The sequence below is a fragment of the Clupea harengus genome, chromosome 6, assembly GCF_900700415.2.
Source record: "Clupea harengus chromosome 6, Ch_v2.0.2, whole genome shotgun sequence".
Taxonomy (NCBI): domain Eukaryota; kingdom Metazoa; phylum Chordata; class Actinopteri; order Clupeiformes; family Clupeidae; genus Clupea; species Clupea harengus.
In genome coordinates, this window is record NC_045157.1 from 14,235,483 (window position 1) to 14,256,004 (window position 20,522).

General features: G+C 44.6%; 1 protein-coding gene across 1 annotated transcript; it reads left to right on the forward strand.

Moving 5' to 3' along the window:
* The first annotated feature begins 3,172 nt into the window (after nucleotides 1-3,172).
* LOC116220706 (xaa-Pro dipeptidase-like) lies at nucleotides 3,173-20,009 on the forward strand. The gene is made up of 3 exons (XM_031568688.2): nucleotides 3,173-3,408; nucleotides 18,402-18,480; nucleotides 19,263-20,009. Exons 1-3 carry the CDS (start codon nucleotides 3,393-3,395, stop codon nucleotides 19,396-19,398), a joined length of 231 nt encoding a protein of 76 aa, XP_031424548.1. The 5' UTR covers nucleotides 3,173-3,392; the 3' UTR covers nucleotides 19,399-20,009.
* Nucleotides 20,010-20,522: the final 513 nt, after the last annotated feature.

Sequence of the window (20,522 nt, forward strand, 5' to 3'; positions counted from 1 at the left end):
TGAAAAAGAATTCATAAGGACGAATCAGACTGCTCTTACACTTTAGCCTACATAATTATGTGACACAGATGTTATTGACCTGGGTCTTTAAATGTTACTAAGGAACTTTTTTAAAAGGCAAGCGCGCTATTCATACAGTAAGATAATCCATGGACCATCTTATTGTGGCTTAGATACTACAATAAAATCGGTGAGAACAACGCATCTGAGCTTCTGACTTCTGATTGGGAAAGTTGTGAGGGGATCTGCAACAGAAGATGACACAGACAGAGATATCAATGTGACAGTGCTACTCCAAGGATTCTGAGGCCAGTAAATCTGACAGGAGAGGGGTTGTGTCTTTACTTGATCCCTGACCTGCCTGATGAGGGCTTTGGTCGTGAAAGGATGCTGCACGGTGGACAGGGGAATTCTGACACCATCAGTTTGATGTATCGTACTGGACTACAGCAGTGTTGCATGAACAGTGAGTGAGAAGTTGTGTGTGTGTGTGTGTGTGTGTGTGTGTGTGTGTGTGTGTGTGTGTGTGTGTGTGTGTGTGTGTGTGTGTGTGTGTGTGTGTGTGTGATACAGATGCTGCCTGGCGTCCTTCAGTGCTGTCCCCTTTCTTTGATTTGTCTTCAACTAACAAGCGTCTTGAGAGCAGCTCTACTGCAAGCTCCTGTAAGTCTTTAATGTAGCTGATGAAATTGGGGAGTTTGTAAGTCACCTTAGAGAGGAACTAAGGCTGTCCTGTGAATGTCAACATCAGTTGTGTTATTGTCATTATTATGGTTATTGACAGACAATGGATCCTCTACTGAATGTAGATTCATTTGGTTATCTTTTAAATCCCGTGATGGAATTCAAAGATGTGGTTTTGTGTATATATGAGAGAGACAGCATGTTTGTGCTTGTGTGTATTTGTGTGTGTGTGTGTGTGTGTGTGTGTGTGTGTGTGTGTGTGTGTGTGTGTGTGTGTGTATTTGTGTGTGTGTGTGTGTGTGTGTGTGTATGTATGTTCATGTATCCAGAGGGCATATTGTTGTGCCTCTGGCATTTTCCTACTGTATCCTTTCTGCTGGCCAAGGTGACTGGCCTGCAGTCTTACCTGACAGGGTCGTCCTGGGTCGTCCTTTTGCCCGCTCTCCTCCCGGGATGTCATTAAATTTCTGTTTTCAGCACCTGAGCCTCTTTGAGCTGTCCGGTCACGTGGCCCCCTGACTCCCTGCGCTGTGATGTGATGTGATGTGATGTCCTGGTTCTGTGGCTCTGGCTCACACTGAAATCTGAGGTTCCTCTGGAGGCCCCTCTGCTCTATCAGTGCCAGATAATGGACAGGGGGCAACAGGCCCGTTCTCTCCTCTGCTCACACAGGCACAGGCCTTCCACACCACTGCAGCAACACGCCCCAGTTCTGCACACGCTCACTTCTGTCGCTGCGCAGTAGGAAGGGGACAGTCAGTCAGCATTGTGATGAAGGAGGATAAATCTTCGGTGAGTTTTGGCTTCTGTGGATGCGTAGAAGGAAGGGAACAGTCAGTCAGCATTGTGATGAAGGAGGATAAATCTTTGGTGAGTTTTGGCTTCTGTGGATGCGTAGAAGGAAGGGAACAGTCAGTCAGCATTGTGATGATGGAGGATAAAGCTTTGTTCGAGTTTTGGCTTCTGTGGATGCGCAGGGCTGTGTACGGATTTAGATGGACCCTCATGAAGCAGAGATATACTCACTTGAAGACTAGGTGAATGTACAAACTTTTGAAGGTCTCTCCAATGAACTTTAGAATGAATCATTTCAGTTTCTTTATACTAGCTGTATCAAGAAATACAAACAGGTTTAAAATAGTTTGAGGCTGTCCTTGCCTACCAGTCCAATTGTATCATGCCATGAATGAATTATCAGTTATTTTCTTCTTTCTCTGTGATTCATTCTCTCTCTCTCTCTCTCTCTCTCTCTCTCTCTCTATCACTCTTTCTCTCTCTCTCTCTCTCTCAAATCTCCTCTTTGGCAGAAAGCCAGCAGCTCAGTGAGTTCAAGTGGATGACACTCACATCATCAGATGGACAAAATAGTGTGTAATTTCAAGACAATTATCCCTCATTTTCCAATCTTTCCTCTCACACTCAGATATGCCCTTGTCTGCCTGACAGTGTGTGTGTGTGTGTGTGTGTGTGTGTGTGTGTGTGTGTGTGTGTGAATTATGCGTAATATGTGTCATTAGCCTGCAACCAAAGCAGGAATGATTCATACAGGCTCTAGAAACAGAAATGCAGACATAATGAGAATATCATCCTATTATTCTGAATAACTAGACTCCAATTCTCCCCCGCAGGTTATGAAGTGTGTGAGGCCTGGCAGAAGGAATATGAAATGGAGAGGTATGACACTTTTAATTCATTTATTTTTTCACCTTACATGAATGCAACATCACTGACATAAAAGGCCATCAGTGACAAGTGCACCCTATTGTCCTCATACGTAGAGATAATCTTCTCTACAGTAAGCTCTGCTAGCGGAGGCGCAGTTTCTCTCCTATCTGTGTGTGAGCGTGCGTGCATGTGTGTGCGTGCGTGTGTGATCCTGTAGCTGTTCTACACTGGAGCTACAGCTGATAGCACACCCTGCCTCTTATTCTGCCCAGCAGCCTTGAAGCAGTTCACTCAGAACCGTTTTCTACTTTAAACAAGGCTGGAGATAAGCTGTGGCGTTCCAATGGGATTTTCTCTTCTCCTTTGCCCAAACGGACACAGAGATGAGAGCACAGATAGCAGACGGGAGAGGTGAAAGGTGGACCAGAGATACTGAACCCTGGGGTTTGTGATGACTAGTGAGTCCACTAAAGTCTCTATTTCTCCACATGTACTCCACACAAACACACACACACACACACACACACGCACACACACACCCACACACACACACACACACACACACACACACACACACACACAGACACACACATGATTATATGCTAGAAATCTCTCTTTTCTTATCTCTCCATTCTGTTCCTACTATTCCTTAGTCTCTGGCAGGACTGCCGGATATAATCCTGAGTGGTCTAGTCTGTGGCGCAGTTAAGAACTGCTTTGTGTATGACTGACAAATGGTAGGTGAGAACACCAAGAACACATTTATATTTAAAAAAAAAGGTTTTAATGCAAATGTCCACATTACAATCTACCCTCTTTGAAAATGGCAAATAGCATTATGTAATGTCTTATGAATGCTTAACTTCTTTCTGAATTTTGGGACATATTCCTGTGAGGTTTCAGACCTGGGTGAGCGTTGCAGTGATTACATCAACTGGAGGATGAGGAGGAGGAGAGCAGGAGCAGGCAGAAGCGAGTCTGAGAGGAGGACAGCAGGGCTGCAGGGGAGGTTATGCAAGGCTGCTGTTTACTGGCTCTGAGGAATGCTGAGTGACAGAGGTACAGAGGCCTGAGAACACACATGCATATGGACGAATATACACTCACACACACACACACACACACACACACACACACACACACACACACACACACACAGAGAGAGAGAGAGAGAGAGAGAGAGAGAGAGAGAGAGAGAGAGAGAGAGAGAGAGAGAGAGAGAGAGAGAGAGAGAGAGAGAGAGAGAGAGAGAGAGACACACACACACAGATGCATACAATACACACTCTCTATAATTCACACGCAGATACTTATTCGTGTAGACATGCTGCCTCCTTTGGACGTCCCGCATCAACACTCGCTCAAACACATGCAAACATGCAGACATGCAAAAGTGGACCACATACTCACATAGAGTTAGCCATTCTCATAATATTAGAATACACACCCACACACATACACACAATAGCACTCCTGTACACAGTAACTTAATGGACTCTGACATCCCACTGTCACCGTCACATAACACTCTCTTTTAACACACACACACACACACACATACATATTTCACACAGCTGGCAGCCTTATCCTCTCAGTCACACCTGTAGTCAAATATAGCACATTCAAAAGCCACCATCCTCTCCATCTGTCTACCAGAAATAGCCAGCAGCCAGGAGCGCTGTAGTCAGATCATCATTAATTATCCAGGAACCTTTCTCCAGCTCCCAGCTAACATCTCTGTGTGGAATCTCTGTCAACACATGGCGCTTACCTCACAAATTCACTCATAGATACAGACACACACACTATGTGAAGCATCAACATCTGAGCCATACACCTCAGAGGTAAGGCGCTCCATGTTCAGCACCACGGAGAGCGACCATAGCCCAGGTCATTTCTATTAGATGCTTTACAGGCCTCATGCACAAAGACACACACACACACACACGGTCACACACACAGATTTTGAGGTCTTGAGTTTTCAATATGCTATGATTGGTAAGCTCTTACCGTTTTTTATTAATTGAGTTTTGTCCCAGTGAGCGATCACAGCTAGAGTGGAGAGCATGCAGCAATACTGGAAATGTAATCAGTTTTCAGAAAAGTAATTATTTTATTTAAATGTGACGCGTGCTGCTCACCAGTTGTTGTGCTGCAGTATTGTTTTTGCATCCAGAGTGGGGGTTGCATGGGTTTATTCGCTTACCCCCTTTTTCTTTCTTTTCTTGCAAACCTGTTCATGTGTGTGATATAGGGTGTGAGCTGTGAGGTGTGTGAGGGGTAGAGGTGTGAGTTGTGTGCTGTGATTTTCAGTTCAAGTAATATGTGTGTTTCTATACCTGTGTTGTAGTCTCTGTTGAGATGGAGGTCAAGGGCTTTGTGATGCTAAGGCTTTTAAGCAGCTAAATGTTTATTCATGGGATTGTCTAATGCACTATGCAGGCCTAATTAAGACCAAGACTGAAAATTCCCTTTTAGAGGTGCGGTCCACAACTCTAATCCCATACACTTTTTGTCAAATTCAGCGAATTGCTCCTCACGGTCCTCTAGCTGTCCATTAAAACTCTGGTGTTCATGCACAGTCCTGGCTCTGTAAACGAGATAAGTGTGATATACAGGCCTAACCCTGTGGTTCTGAAAAATTCCCTTTTAATAGGTTACGTTTTAGGCCAATCCCATCTCATCTAGGTTTTTATTTCCACATAGTGAATGTAGTGTGTTTGTATTTCCACATAGTGAATGTAGTGTGTTTGTATTTCCACATAGTGAATGTAGTGTGTTTGTATTTACACATAGTGAATGTAGTGTGTTTATATTTCCATAGTGAATGTAGTGTGTTTATATTTCCACATAGTGAATGTAGTGTGTTTATATTTACACAGTGAATGTAGTGTGCTTATATTTATACAGTGAATATAGTGTGCTTATATTTACACATAGTGAATGTGTTGTGTGGAATTAAGGAAGGAAAACAGGAGAGAATGAGAAAACCAAAAAAACACATGAGTGCAGGTACAACATAGAAAATACAATTTGCAGCTCTGAAGTGCAACTGATGATGTATTTCCTTAATTGTTTCACTGCATTTGCTCCTCAGCACTGTATGTTTGTATGTTGCATTTTGCTTTTATTTTTGTATGCTGTATCCGTACTTCAGGGCTGCACGATTGTTTTGTTTGTTTTGGGGTTTTGCACTCCAGTGGCACTGTAATTTAGTGATCTTTTAGTTAATTTCTCTCCTGAAAGGGCAGGCCAGCTAGCTCCAGGCTGCCTCTCTAAATGTGAGTGGAGAACCTGGCTGCCTCAGTTGGTGGGCGAACAGGGGTCCAATTTAACCTCATTATGCTCAGGGAGAAAAGGGCCTATCTCTCCTGTCAGATGTTCCAGTTCAGTGGAACAGTTGGATTTTTGAAATGGTGTGAAGATTTGTGAAGTGTGGATCATGATTACAGTTAATAAATAAGCAGATGCATAGTTAAATAAATAAATAAACAAACAAACAAACAACAGTAGCTTGTGCTAGTGGTGGTGTGTCTCCCCAGGCAACACCTTCTGAAGCATCCATAAATATGAGAAATGAGCCCAGTAGCACAAGCTGCTTTAATTAAAAGCGGTCACATTGCAAAGCTGCTTGTTTGCAAGTTCACAGAGATTGTGTAAATTGACTATCAAAGACAGAAAGCCATTACATGTTAAAAAGAAATGAAGGTTTATTAAAGGACATTTTCTTTAGTTGTGCTTTTAGTATCCCTACCCTACTCTTTTTTTCTCGATAATAAATGTTGCAGTCTTAAGCTTTACACATTACTACAGGACTCCCTGCTTAGTAATCTCATCAGAAATGCCAAATTACTTTTATACAAGATTATAGAATTTGTAGAATAATAGGATTCTGATCACTCTTAATCCAAATAGATTGCTCCACAAAAGCATATTTGTTTATCTATTATTTCCTGGTTTTAAAACGCTGCCAAGAGTCTGCTCCATGCTGAGGGATCAGCCAGCCTTGTGTTGCCCTCATGCCAGAGAGGCCCTCACACTTCCTCCTCCAGCTGATGTGGAGCAGAACTCTGAGACTCACCCACTGTGGGCTTTTACCCAGCATGCACTAGGGTCAGGTCCAGCCAAATAAGACCAGAGGATTGCTCCCTTTGGGAGAAATTAGGCCATATGTGTGTGTGTGTGTGTGTGTGTGTGTGTGTGTGTGAGAGAGAGAGAGAGAGAGAGAGAGAGAGAGAGAAACAAAAAGAGAAAGAAAGATGCACAAATGCAATGTCAGACCCCAGGCTTCAGTCATCCTCAGTTAAACACTTACAGTTACCCCTTAACTACTGAGGGGTGGTTCCACACTGCTGCTCACAGGCCGTTTGTGTGTATGTGTGTGTCTGTGTGTGTGTGGAGCTTGCAGAACCTACATCTATTTGCTTTGCGTCCTTTGGCTCAGTCACACATAGATACGTAAATAAGTACATGCACACACACACACACTCGCTCCCTCTCTCTCTCTCTCTCTCTCTCTCTCTCTCTCTCTGAGTGTGTGCACACACATTGACTCACTGTCCTCTCTTGTTGGCTTACATTTACCTTTTCGGAATCTACTGGCCTCTCTTCTGGTTCTCTAAGGTGGATCTGTACACCCCCTGCACCAGAGAAAAGCTCACATTGGTAACGCAGTGTATCCAGTCAGAGCTCTCCATCTCTCTGTTCCCCAGTGACTTAGTCCAGGTTCTTTCATCCCCTCCTTCCTCCCTGGTGTCTGTTGTTGTTTCCAGTCTCAGTGCTGCTGCATGAAAGGCCTCACATTACACAGGAGCCTCTTGATTAAGGACAGTAGAATTAATTCGGCAATGAGAAGCTTTTGTCTCTTTGTAATCATATTTATCTTTTTTTTCCACTTAATTCACACATCTCTGGTGAAAGCTCTGTATACAAGGTCAGAGAGGAGCGTTTTTCTGCAAGGACCAAAAGACAAGCAGTGACAGGAATCCTCCAACATTAGGCAAGGAATACGCCTGTTGTTATGGTTACAAAGTTATAAATAGTGTCGTATAGCACGCAGGTGACAGGGGAGCTGAGCAAAGAGGATGAAAGGCTGTGCTGAAATCCTTCCCAGAATCCTCCACTGCTGCTACTCTGTGGGGAGAAAAATCATTCACAAGGAAACATTCCTGCAATGAGTTCCAGAAGTCCCTTAAAACCCCCACTGAAATGGAACTACATTGAATGTTATGTATGTCTGCCTGACTCAGTTACCCAGCTTCATTAATTAGGTTCCTTACCCTTGCCCCCAGTGCATTTCAACACTAATCCTTGACCTTACAGTGTGACACAGCATGTTCTCAGTTCTTTAAAAAATAAGAGCCAATTGTTTGAACCCCCCCCCCCCCCCCCCCCCCCCCCCCCCCCCTAATGTTGTTAGTGTTGATTTATGCGTCTGTTGTTCATCCTCCTGTGCTCCTCTGTGTCCCCTGCCTCTCCTTGGTGTTTGTCATGTATGTCAGGCTCATTTTTCCTCCTGTGCCGCCCACACTCACCCCCTTACCTACACTCCTCACCCCCTACCCTCACCCCCCACCAAGAATGGCATGATACCGCCGGTAATTACAAACTCTGCTGAGATTTAATGAGGAGACACACACACACGAACCACATTCACTTCCACACACACACACACACACACACACTTTCACACAATGACAAACGCACACGCGCGCGCAACCACACACACACACACACACACACACACACACACACACACACACACACACACACACACACACACACACTGGATGTGTGGCAGGCCTGGTTTGAGAAGCAGCCAGAGGCCCTGACATCAAAGACGTTGATATGACAGTGGAGCATGGGGCGGCAGAGAAGAGGAGAGGAGCAGGGAGGAGAGGAGAGGCACGGGGAGATAAGGCAGTGGAGCTCACTGCTTAGGCCTTGACCTGGCACTGCTCCTCATCTAGGAGGCGGCAGAGGGATGGGGGTGTCAGGTGTCGGTGTGTTGTGGTGGTGTGGGGCAGTGTGGTGTGGTGTGGTGTGGTGTGGTGAGGTGTGGTGAGGTGTGGTGTGGTGAGGTGAGGTGAGGTGTGTGCTTCCCCTCCATTCCTGTTCCCCTGTGCAAAAATATCACCATGCAAAAAGGCAAAATAAATCTGGCTAACCTCCGGTAATGTGGTGTGATGTGGTATGGTGTATTGTGATGCAGGGTGAGATGGTGTGGTGTGGTGTGGTATGGTGTGGTGTGGCGTGGTGTGATGCAGGGTGAGATGGTGTGGTGTGCTATGGTGTGGTGTGGTGAAGTGTGATGCAGGGTGAGATGGTGTGGTGTGGTGTGGTGGTATGTCTGCATGTGCCTGTTGGAAGATTGGGCATCGAGGCATCATTGTAGGTTGACTAAACCAGTTCTTGTCTTCCGCCCCCCCCCCCCCATCTCTTTCTTTCTCTTCATCTTTCTTTTTTCTTTTGTGACTCCCACTCTCTCTCTCTCTCTCTCTCTGAATATCTCCACAGACTCATAATCATTAAACTCCTCTGCTTTGCGCACCATCCTCCAGAAACGAAAATGCCTAGAGCATCCTGGGTAACATGACACACGCACACACAGACACGCACACACGCACAAAGAGACACATACACAAACACACAAACACACACAAAAACATATGCTCTCACACACATACTCACACAAACATATGCACACACACACACACACACATATGCACACACTCACACACATCACTCTTCCTGCTTGTCCTGCACTGCTTGTCACTCTCCATGCTACCTGTTAGAAAATAGAGCAGGGTGACACCATCTACACATGACTGACATACAGTTGCCCTCATTTTACAATGACAGATCCCTTAAGACGTCCTATTTTTAGGGGGAGATCTAAGATTGGTATTAATTCAACACACATTCCCAGAGGTTGAGTTTGACAACATTCACAAAATGAAGAATTTCCTTGCCAGTTTTGTGTAATATCACTGACATCATGGTTTACACAAAATAGGTTTTTGTTATTTTATCTTTTCAAAGTCTGAAAAATGCAATCCAATGCAATTTCAAAAACCCGAAGCAATATGCATAGAATGCTTAGGAGAAATGCTTCCATCATGCCTTCACTGATTTATTGATATTCAGTCTAGTCTAGAAGAATCTAGAATCTAGTTTCACAACTTCATGACTGCTCTTGAGATTCTTCACAACAGTTTCCTTGAAAAGTGTAACCCCCCCTAGAAAAGTCTCCAAGAACCTGCACTGCAGGGTGTAAAACCCTAAAGTAAATAGCTTAAGACCCCTGCCATCATGTGTGCAGTGGATTAAACGGTTAACAGTTAATGGAGGACGCTGTGCTGGTGGTTGCCAGAGTGTATGGCATACACAAACAACCAACCACCAACCTACACCTCCAAAGACATTTTCTGTGTTTTTTTTTTCTTCAAGATATCCACAGGTGGTATTTGATGCTCTTTGTATATAATTTAAATAATTGTATTCATAATTAGATATATCTGTTATTAATAACAATAATAAAAAAAACATTAGAACACTTCAAGGCACAGAAGAATTAAATAGGCAACCATATATTTGATCATAAAAACAGAAATTAGGAGAAAGAAAAAATAATAACAAAACATTCTGAAGTGTAGTGCACCTTTTGTGTCTGTGTCTGATCTTGTCCCAGAGAGAAGAGCTGAGAAGAATCTGCCTAATAGATGTTAAGCTAAAGCAGTTTTCTCAAGTTTAGAGCAACCCGTTTTTATTAAATTTTTTGTAATCAATGGTTTCCAGAGTGACCAGTGTCCATTTTGGGAAGCCTTTGAAACTATTCATTCTTTGAAGTGCCACTGGGGCGTGTCTTTGCCAAAACAAACCTTGTCTTCCCCCCTCACACATTTACTCCCGTCACAGTTTTCTGTCCAGATTCTCCTCGCTTATTTGAGCACTTCATCACAGACGAGAAATAAAAACTGCACAGCAGAACACTTGCTAGGACTTTTTCCCCCTCTACGGAGCATGCACAGTGACATCATTATGTGTCACTCCATCTCTCAGTGGGCCTGCAGTAGCAGAAACAGCAGAAGTCTAATTCTGTCTCGAAAGCAAGTTTTGTTATTTTGTTTCCCCTGTGCAGAGAATTCAAAGGTGGAGGTCATTTTTATACATTGGTACCACTGCTGTGTCTTGCTGCCTTTGTGCCTCACCGACTGCTTTGAGTTTTATTGTGTGTGTGTGTGTGTGTGTGTGTCTGTGTGTGTGTCTGTGTCTGTGTCTGTGTCTGTGTCTGTGTCTGTGTCTGTGCCTGTGCCTGTGTCTGTGTCTGTGTGTGTGTGTGTGTGTGTGTGTGTGTCTGCATGTGAACACCCAGTGCTACAAATTACACCCATTACAGCTCCTGCCGTCAGTCAAACTTGTTTAATTAACCCCTTGAATGCGATCTCTGTGTGGGTCATGAACACGAAAAGACACCCACCACCTTTACCTCCATTTGAACCTCTGAGGTATTATATAGACTTGGTGAGAGTGAGGAACAATGTTGTCAACATGCATGCGTGGGTGGGCTTGTACCCTACACTAAACTGAGCATAAGCTGTCATCAGTAGCAAAGAATGTCAAAGACTAAATTGTCTGCTCTAATTTTACGAACCTGATTGAAAAAAAAACCAATCAGTTGCAACAGACAAATACCAATATAATAAAGGATTGTGGAATGGAATTTGTTTTTTAATTGCTTTATTTGGTCAGAAGAAAGCACACTCCTGAAAAAGTAGGCTGTTCTTGGCGAATTCCTTGATGAAAACGCCAAAGTCGGTTCCTTGTTTCATGGTAACTTGTTCAGAGTAAGAGACGAGTAAGACGGCTTAGGGAAAGAATACGTTTATTCGGACGCTAGGCAAAGTAACCTCGAACAGCACGGTCGCAAGTCACGAGAAATGTCTTCTTTATCATTACAGAAATGTACAGTTCTTAATGGGTAGAATATAACATATTAAACAATGACATAAAGTGTAGGGGAGGGGGTGGGTGTGTCTGGAGGTCAAAGTAGGGGGTGTGAACATGCGATGGCTGATGGCTCTGGTCTGGTGTTCCTCAAACTGAGAGTGGGGGTCCATTTGGCCACAAAATTACCCCCAGTGGTTCCAACCAGAAACAAGCTACCTGATGCTAACTGCCTGATGCTAACTGCCTGAAGCTAACCCTCCAAATCCTAATCCCCCTGGTTTGAACCAGAAGAGAAAAAAATCCTCCAAAGACCCGGTGTGCCTTCACCCAAGGATCCAGCTAAGCCTGTGCACCAGTGGCTCCCGCTGTGAGCAAACCTCACAAACCTCACATGTGTTTGTATCTAACGTTGCTCAGGGAAGGATGCAAGACTACTCTCTCTCTCTCTCTCTCACTCTCTCTCTCTCTCTCTCCGCTCCCACCACCCACGTCTTTCTGTTTGCTACACCTACGTATCCAGTATCGACCCGGGACTAAGTCCCCATCGATGATTAGGCCCCTCAGAGAATGAACCTTGGAGGTGCGTGTGTGGGCGCCCACCGATGAAAAGGTTTTCCCAGAGACAACACATTATTTCTCCCTTTCCTTTCCTCTTTCACTGCTTTTTCCTTTCTCACCGAAATGTTTAGAAACACTCTGTCCTCGGAGCCTGATAACAAAAGGATCTTGAGAATCCCAGTGCCTTTGTGTGTTTGTGTTCTACACAGGTGTGCACACATACACAGACAGACAGACAGACAGACAGACAGACAGACAGGCAGGCAGGCAGACAGACAGACAGACAGACAGACAGACAGATATACACGCAGACAGACAACAGGCAGGCAAAAAAAGCCCAGATCAACACAGCACAGTGCTTTCTCCCTCCCTCTGGTTGCAAAAGGAGTGGATGATACTGCACTGCTTTATCCTCGTTAGTCTCCGTGCCCGGTCCGATTCGTAACACTCTCGCCCCCATAATGATTATAAACGACCCTACATCCATCCTTGTGGTCGTACACTGTGCTCAGCTTAGCATTTATGCCTTCACAGGGTTTATTTATTTATTTATGCTATTGGTTGCAGTAAAACGACTGATGTTGGTGGTCTAAGGGCTGTGCTCGTTTAATTGCACCTCATTGACCGCGGCAGTCACGTTTCATTGTGTTAGTTGTTCATGTTTGCTTCTGAATCTGTAGGCTAACCTTTGGTGGAGTTTATTAAACCTCCTGTGTGTGTGTGTGTGTACGTGTGTGTGTACGTGTGTGTGTGTGTGTGTGTGTGTGTACGTGTACGTGTGTGTGTGTCTGTGTGTGTGTGTCTGTGTGTGTGCGTGTGTGTGTGTGTGTGTGTGTGTGTGTGTATGTGTGTGTGTCTTTATCTGTGTGTGTCTGCATGTGGGTCTGCATGTGGGTCTCTGCGTGTGTCAGGGGTGAACACCCAGTGCTACAAATTCCTCCCATTACAGCTCCTGCCATCAGTCAGACTTGTTTGATTCACCCCTTGAGTGCGATTTCATCTCCACATCATTTGGATGTGTTTTGCGGGAGGCGACAGGGCCTTGTGTGAAGTGTGTCAGTGTGTGTCTGTGTGTGTCTGAGGCAACAGGGCCTTGTGTGAAGTGTGTCAGTGCTTCGGTTTTCACTACGTAGAAGCTGATACATGCTCAACTGTTGATCCCTAATGCCACTGAATAGAATGAAACGTCACTTTTGTTTTCTGGTATGCATTCTGGAAAGCTGGCTACAAACGAAGAACAATCCACCTTTCGCCCTTGGAATGGTACCTTCTGTCACAGGGTTGTCTGAAAGCATTCGGAGACAAAGCTGCACATCCATTTTTAATGGGAAAACCATCTGTACACACAGTGCACTGATTTCCCCTCTCCCCACCTCTTTTTTTTCTCTCGCTCCTTCCCTTTGCCTTCAGCTGTCACAATGGTTGGCAGATCCATTTCTTCTTGTTTAGCCTTGAATCTTGAATCTGAGGGGGGAAGGGCGGGGGAGTCTCGAAGATGAGCCAAGCTGTTGAATTAATAGAGTGCCTTTCCTTTGAACCTATGTATCATTTATTTCTCATCATTGCCAATAGTGAACAATCCCCCCCATATGACAAAGAAGGCATAGGCATCACTGGAATGGCTGCTCATGTTTTCTATTCTTGATACTTCATGCATTAATCATTTATAAAAGTTTCGCTCAAACAAAATGGCATCTTGCAACAAGGACGCTAACGTGTGCATTTGCATATAATTAAAGTCAGGGAGCTGTTCTGTGAAACGGGGATGAAGGCTGGTCTGACCCTGAGCGCCTAATTCCAGTGATCTCCCTGTGTGTTTGTACGTGTGCTTCCTTTCTGTAATCATAGACGCTGCGTGAGAAAACATAAACCGTGCCAGACAGAGAGAAGGTGAGTAAGAGAGAGACAAAGAGAGGGTGTGTGAGAGAGAGAGAGAGCGAGAGAGAGAGACAAAGAGAGGGTGTGAGAGAGAGAGAGAGAGGATCAGTGGGTTTTAATGACAGAAAGAAGAGCAGTCAACGAACTGCCGTCGCTTGGCCTCTGTGCTGAGTCCTGTGGACACGGCTGTGGGTGGGAGACCAGCCGGCCTCACAGCCTCACACAGCACAGTCTGCACTGAACTCTCGCCATTCCTCAAGGCACCATCTCTGAGCCCGAGGAGGAGGAGGAAGAAGAAGAGGAGGAGGATCTTTCCTCCGAGCCAAACAGATGGGGGGCGGGGGGGCTCTGGTCTACCGACACAATGCGGGCCAGACCACAGAGCCCGTATGCAGAGAGCGTCTGCTGCGTCCGAGAGGCGTGCAGATCTAATGAAGGCGTCCTCGTTAACTTGAAGGCAAGTTGGGGAGTCTGAGCAGCATTAGGGGAATGCCAGCAAGGCTGTGAAGACTTTCATCTTCATTTGTCTTTTCTACCCGTTTATTTTTTCCCATCTTTTATCCACATATCTGAAGGTTGTTTGCAAATGATGGGTGTGATTTTAAGTGAAGAACACGCTGGTAGCTCATGACTGCCCTTGGCCGCGTGAGCTGTTGCGTAATTATTGACATGATTTCAAAGCTTACACTGAGTGGATTTATACCAATCCTTTTAAACAGGAAAAAATGAAAAATAAACTGAGGAGGGAAAAACAACATTAATCCAGATGATTGGAGTGGTCTCTCGCCTTGTTCAGTAAACTAAATCCATGTCCTAATAAACATCTGTCCTGGGTTATGGACATGGCTGATGCTTAAATTACTATTAATGCCCTCACAGATCAGAGATGTGTGTGTGTGTGTATGTCGGTTGCCAGATTTTTGCTCTAGCCATCCAGATTCTTCATACTCCATCTGTCAGATTTGCATCTTTTTTAATATTTTAAGTACATCTCCCGGCATAACAGGGCATTAGAAAGATGGTCAGTGATGGGTCTGGGCAGAATCTCCTCTGGAGTTGGCGTGATGCTGGCCACCAGGGGAATTGCTTAGCTATGTGAGTTTGTGGTTCATTTGTCATCAGAGACAGAGGAGAGGCAGCAGTGTTTGCCTGACTATTTGTGTGTGTGTGTGTGTGTGTGTGTGTGTGTGAATCATCCTGTGTGCTTCTGAAGGTCAAGGTCTTTCTCTCTCCAGTCTCTGTGAGTCACAGCGTTGTCCAAGGCGAAATGAATCAGACCAGCTGTTGTGTTTGTACATCAGAGCTCTGAATTCACGGTGCTCATTAGGGGAAGAGATATGAAAGTAGTCATCACTAAATGTCAGTCTGATTCATTTCAAGTGTCTATCAGTCCTCTAATCCTCCATTCTTAGAAAGACATCATTTTTTTATGCTTTAGTAATACTCCTCAAGGTTTTGCGGTCTTGATACTACCCTTATGTATTTTCTCATATCTTTTCACAGTGACTTGGTTTAAAATATGAAGCAGGGATTTCTATTGAATTGTCCAATTATCTGCCATCTTAAAGAATTTTGAAGAAGAAATTGATACACTCGTTGTCTTTACTCAGAATCTGTAGTCTCTTTTTTGTAGTCTTCTTTCTTTTTTACCCTGAATGCAGTCATGGCGCAGTCATAGCATGGACTTACTCCATAAGTTAGTTAGCTGCTGAGTGAAGGCAGAAGTATGTATAGTGCAGTCCCCCTCTGGTCCTGCCCTTCTGCCCTCTCTGCTGCTCTGGGGCTGCTGCCTTTGATAAATTTGCTGTCTACTTCCATCGCTGGCCGGTCCAAGACGGGTTGCAGAGGAGCAGTTCTGGGCAGGCGCAGACCCGGGTCTTTCCGGAGCAGGGCAGAGGCATTAATCAAAGCTCCTCCTGATGCTTGTTACCACGGCAGCAGGACGGGACGGGCCCCTGTGGAGGATGCAAGGTCGTCCACGCTACCCTCAAGGTCGTGCGGCTGCCTCAGCAGGGCCATGTTTGTCGGGTACGGAGTCAGCAGCAAGGCCCTCTGGGATGGTAATAAGACGGAAACACGTCCCCGTTGCCCGCTGTGGAAAATCCATCTCCAGGCTTGGCATCTGGAGAGAGGGGGGGGGAGCGGGCACACATGGCAGTGGTGCCACCAGTGGAAGTGCTTATGAGGCCCCCTCAGGAGAGACGGGTCTGGGCCACAGTGGCATCATGAAAGGTGTTTGAAGGGGAGCCTGCCGAGGGTTTGGGGAAAGGACACACCAGTAACTCAGCCCAGCTTAGCAGAGTGTGTGTGTGTGTGTGTGTGTGTTAGAGTATGTGTGTGTGCGTGTCAGTCAGTCAGTCTGTCTGTGTGTGTGTGGTGTTGTCTGTCTGCTTGGGTGTGCTGTCTATATGTCTGTCCGACTGTCTGTCTGTCTATCTTTATATCTGTATAGCTGTCTGTCTGTGTATACTGTATTTGTATGACAGCATCACAATCTGCTGCTTGCATTCCGCATGAAATGCAAGATGTATGAGTGTCTACATAAATTTGTACTGTATGAATACAGATTGAAAATTTGGCGTGTTCTGGCACTGACATAATTAATTTGATCACCGCTGACCATGCGACAGGTGAAATATATTCACTAATTGCTGAACACGGCAGACAGCCTTGTTCTCCCAGATCGCCCCGAATTTCTCTCTGAGGATTTATGTCCTGGGAGGCAGCCATGTGTAAGCGCTGGGGTTAATCTGTCTGCTGTCGGGGCAGCACAACCATCACTCACAGCAGCTGCGGAGGGAGGCAGCGGTTTGATGTCTTAATTATTTCTTGTTTGCATTATAAACGGCTTTCATCATACAAAAATAGAGCTGCAAATAGACCTCTTGTTTGTCCAATCTAACAAGGCTGTCATATAAGTGTAAAACACTTTCCATATTATAATGAAATTCCTATGAGAAGAGACTAGTTTAATAAATGTGTTATATACAGACACTTCTTAAGATCTACATATACACCAAGCTGAGAGACTGATGACTATTAGACCAGTCTGTCATCTTGAGATTCTACATTACAATGCAGTTGAGGTCAGGTGCATGACAAGTGTCCACAAGTCTGCCAATTAAAACTGACTGCGATCTTTTCAAGGTGACAGGCTCACACAATGAACTTTTGGCTGCAGCATTTGAGTGAGATCTTCCTGACACAGACTAAAGGTCCTGGAATAATTGCCCTGTGGTCAGGTATTGATTCTTTATAGATGGTGGGAAAAAAACAGTCTTCTCTTCCTTAAACTTTGGGCAATTAAAAATCACAGAAAAGTGTGTGTGAAGTGTTGTGGAGACGGCAGATGAACCTGGCCCTACTGGTAATTAGGGCTCTGCAAGAAACGGTGCTGTTGTTTCTCCACTGTTTGGAGATCAGCGGAGAGGATGATGGCCGTTAGAACCTGTTGATCATTAGCCGTGGCTGAATGTTTTTACTTTTCAAGTAGTTTCCCCTTTGAAGTGGACTTGATTTCCTTCGGTGGTCAGTTGATTAATCTTTTTGGGTTGGGGTGAGGGTGGATCTGAGTTATTTTTGTCATTTGCTGAATTCTGGATGGGCGCCATACTCCAGAGACTGTTATCGTTATTTTTGTTCTGTTCTGTTATCGATATGTATATAAATTTATATTCTATTTAGGATTAAATCTTTAATTCTATTCCTGCCTCCCACAACTTTCTGGTAGAACTTTGGTTCTTTTGAAGTTTAGTCTTCACACCCCAGGAAAAAGACATAATGTTTTCCACTTGGGTATATGAAAACCACAGGGCCCTGAATTTGAATGTTAATATTCCATTTGAATATGTGGCTGTTGTAATTGTCTGCCTGCATGATCATCTGATGATGCCCTAGAGGGCATTGTGGTCAGTGCCTGAAAAGTCCACTTCCTGTTTGATGTTGGCAGCTCACAGTGTTTTAATTAAACCTTCATCTTGGAGGACATGAGCACAGATAGCAAACCCTCACCAGCTCACTATCTGCCTAATTGAGCCCCAGCACTTTCCCACAGAAAGCCGCCTCTTCTGATTCACTGGGGGAGGAGTGAGGCTGACTCATTCTGCCCGACTGTTATCTTCCCCACTCTCCTTTCCTTTATGCCTTCTCATTCCAAACTGGTTATGAATGCGACTTTCTCTTCATAATTCATGCTGTTCTCTCTGATGGCTTAAAGAGGGCTGTGTCTCTGTTTGAGGACGTCACTGTTTAACTGTGTGGAGAATCTTCAGTGAGTCTTCAGTCAGTCTTCTGCCTTTAACCCATCCCGGATCGTCCCTCCTCCAGGATCCTCCAGGAGCAGTGGGCAGCTTCTCAGCGCCCGGGGACCAAGTGAACCGTCCGTCTCGGTCAGGGACGGACAGGATTGTTCTGTTCTTTTTGCATGTTTTTCTGTTGGGGTTATTAGCGGAGGAAACCCCTTGTGAACACGGGGAGAACATGCAAACTCCACACACAAAGGCCCAGGAGATAGCCCACTTGAGCACTGTGCACTCTGGGCACACCTAGTGAACCTAGTTCCACTGTTTACTGAACTGTGATGATTTTTCATTGAAATTCATTGACAAGTTACATTTTGGTTACTACTTCATTAAAAAGAATTGTGTAATTTTATCTTTACTTGACAGTGGACAAAATACCTAATTTTTTTCACGACGGCCATGCTGGAGCTCCCAATGACAAGACTATCAATGGTGGAGACATGTGGTAAGTGTCCATGTATTAAACCCACCCACATGCTTTTTCTGTCAATGCCACTGTCAGTGAGGACGATCAGATCATTTTATTCATTTTCAAATGGACTTTTCAGCTGTTTTGTGTGTTTAAAAGTGTATTTGTGTTACACACTCCAGTAGGTTTTCACCTCCCCCTGGTGTTGTGAGTGCAGAGGTGCACCACTGTCTCATTTTATCACAGGAGAAAACACAGACTTAATCGCCCATGACTTATCTGCCGTGTCCATTCTAATGCTCTTGTAACATTGAAGGTGATGAGTGAGCTATTTCTAAATAAATAATCAAGCCTCGTCAAGATATTCTGTTCCTTATGATGGATGCTTACATGGAAGTACCACCAGACTGTTTTAAAGATGTCTCCATCTACTGTCCCACCAGACCTCTTGCTACTCTACTCTCTCTGCAATGCGGCGGAGTGTGTGTTTGATGACAGCGGAGTGTGTGTTTGTGTGTTTGTGTGTTTGATGACAGCAGAGTGTGTGTTTGTGTGTTTGATGACAGAGGAGTGTGTTCTGCGGCTGAACCTGAGAGTCCTGTTGGTGTGTAGATAGAGATTTGAAGCAGCACTTTAGAGAGCTCATGTTAACACCACACTAGTAGGTCTGAGAGACACGTAGTCCTGGCCTAAAGCTGCTCTGCAGTTTACAGTCTCTACTAGTCAGGCTCCTCGTGATTGGTATTGGAAATAAATCTCTGGTTGTCCAACTTTAGTTGAATCAAATGATTTGTGCTGTTGCTTCTTATTTTTCACAGCCTGTTTGACATGGGTGGAGAGTACTACTGCAACTCTTCCGACAGCTGCTCTGCTCCTGCTCTTCTACAGCAGGACTTTCTCAGAGGCTGTGCTCAAATCCTGCCAAGCTGCCATGGCTGCCACAAAACCAGGTAATGATGGATTGTTCTTATATGTATTTTAGCTTTTTACTTCCTCCTTAAAACTATAAACACACAAATGCTTACAAGAGTATTAATTCTAAATGCTATTAATGTTCCATTTGTTTATTTATGTTTATTCATTATTTATAAATTTCACTTTTCCAGTATAATTAATATTACAAATTCTCTAACAAGAAAGTACTCAAAAACTGAGAACAGATACATTAATGGAGGGATCAACAAAGGTAAAACAAAAAAAAAGAAAGAAAGAAGAAGAGGTTTTAAGCATTTAATTTCTTCGGAGTGAAATGGACTGACATGCATCGTCTGGCTGACCGTGTCCACCTTGAGGAGCTGGTGAAGATTGGCATCCTGAAGGGTGATGTTGAGGACATGCTGAAGGAGCATATGGGCTCTGTGTTCATGCCCCACGGCCTGGGTCACCTGCTGGGTATCAATGTGCTGGATATTAGGCTGCCCTGAGGCAAGGCCTGTCTAGGAAGCTACTGCAAGTCATTTAGCTCGTGTAGGTGTTTTAAGGAAAAGATAATATAATCTACATGCAACCTGATACAGATCTATAGAACTCATTCCTTGCTAAACGTGTTGATGGGGGTTCTAATTAGGAACTTTGAAACCGTTCATCTGTGGAGACAAGCCAAAGATTGTTTTGTTTTTGCTAAATGTGTTTCCTCCTGATGTGCTGGGATGGTGCTGTGTGTATGCCAGCTTGTTTTCCCTTGCAATTTTGTGAGTTAAGGTCTGCAAGCTTTATGACTGCATTGCTCACAAAAGCCTGTCCTGCGTGTTATGGTGTACAACCTTTTTCTACTGTTTTCATGTCAGTGATCTCGTGTCAGCTTTTGTGATTTAGTCTCTCAGACTGACTCACCACACTGAGCAACACAGTTACACAGAAGTGCTGACTTCTGGCATCTTCTCTCCTGTCTTAGCAGGTTATATATTCTTTTATTTGACTGCATTTGAGTAGAATAACCCCCCTCGCCCTTTCCTGGATTGAGGAAAACATTGCGGTGACCGCAGATGGGATCGAGTTGCTCACCTCCATCCCACACACCATCAAGGAGATCAAGGAGTTCATGGAGGAGGCCCAGGGTGACCCCAAGTCATTCAGCC

Coding starts and splice junctions, on each gene's coding strand:
- LOC116220706 (XM_031568688.2), top strand. Junction 18,481..19,262: donor ATCAATGGTGGAGACATGTG/GTAAGTGTCCAT, acceptor TATTTTTCACAG/CCTGTTTGACATGGGTGGAG.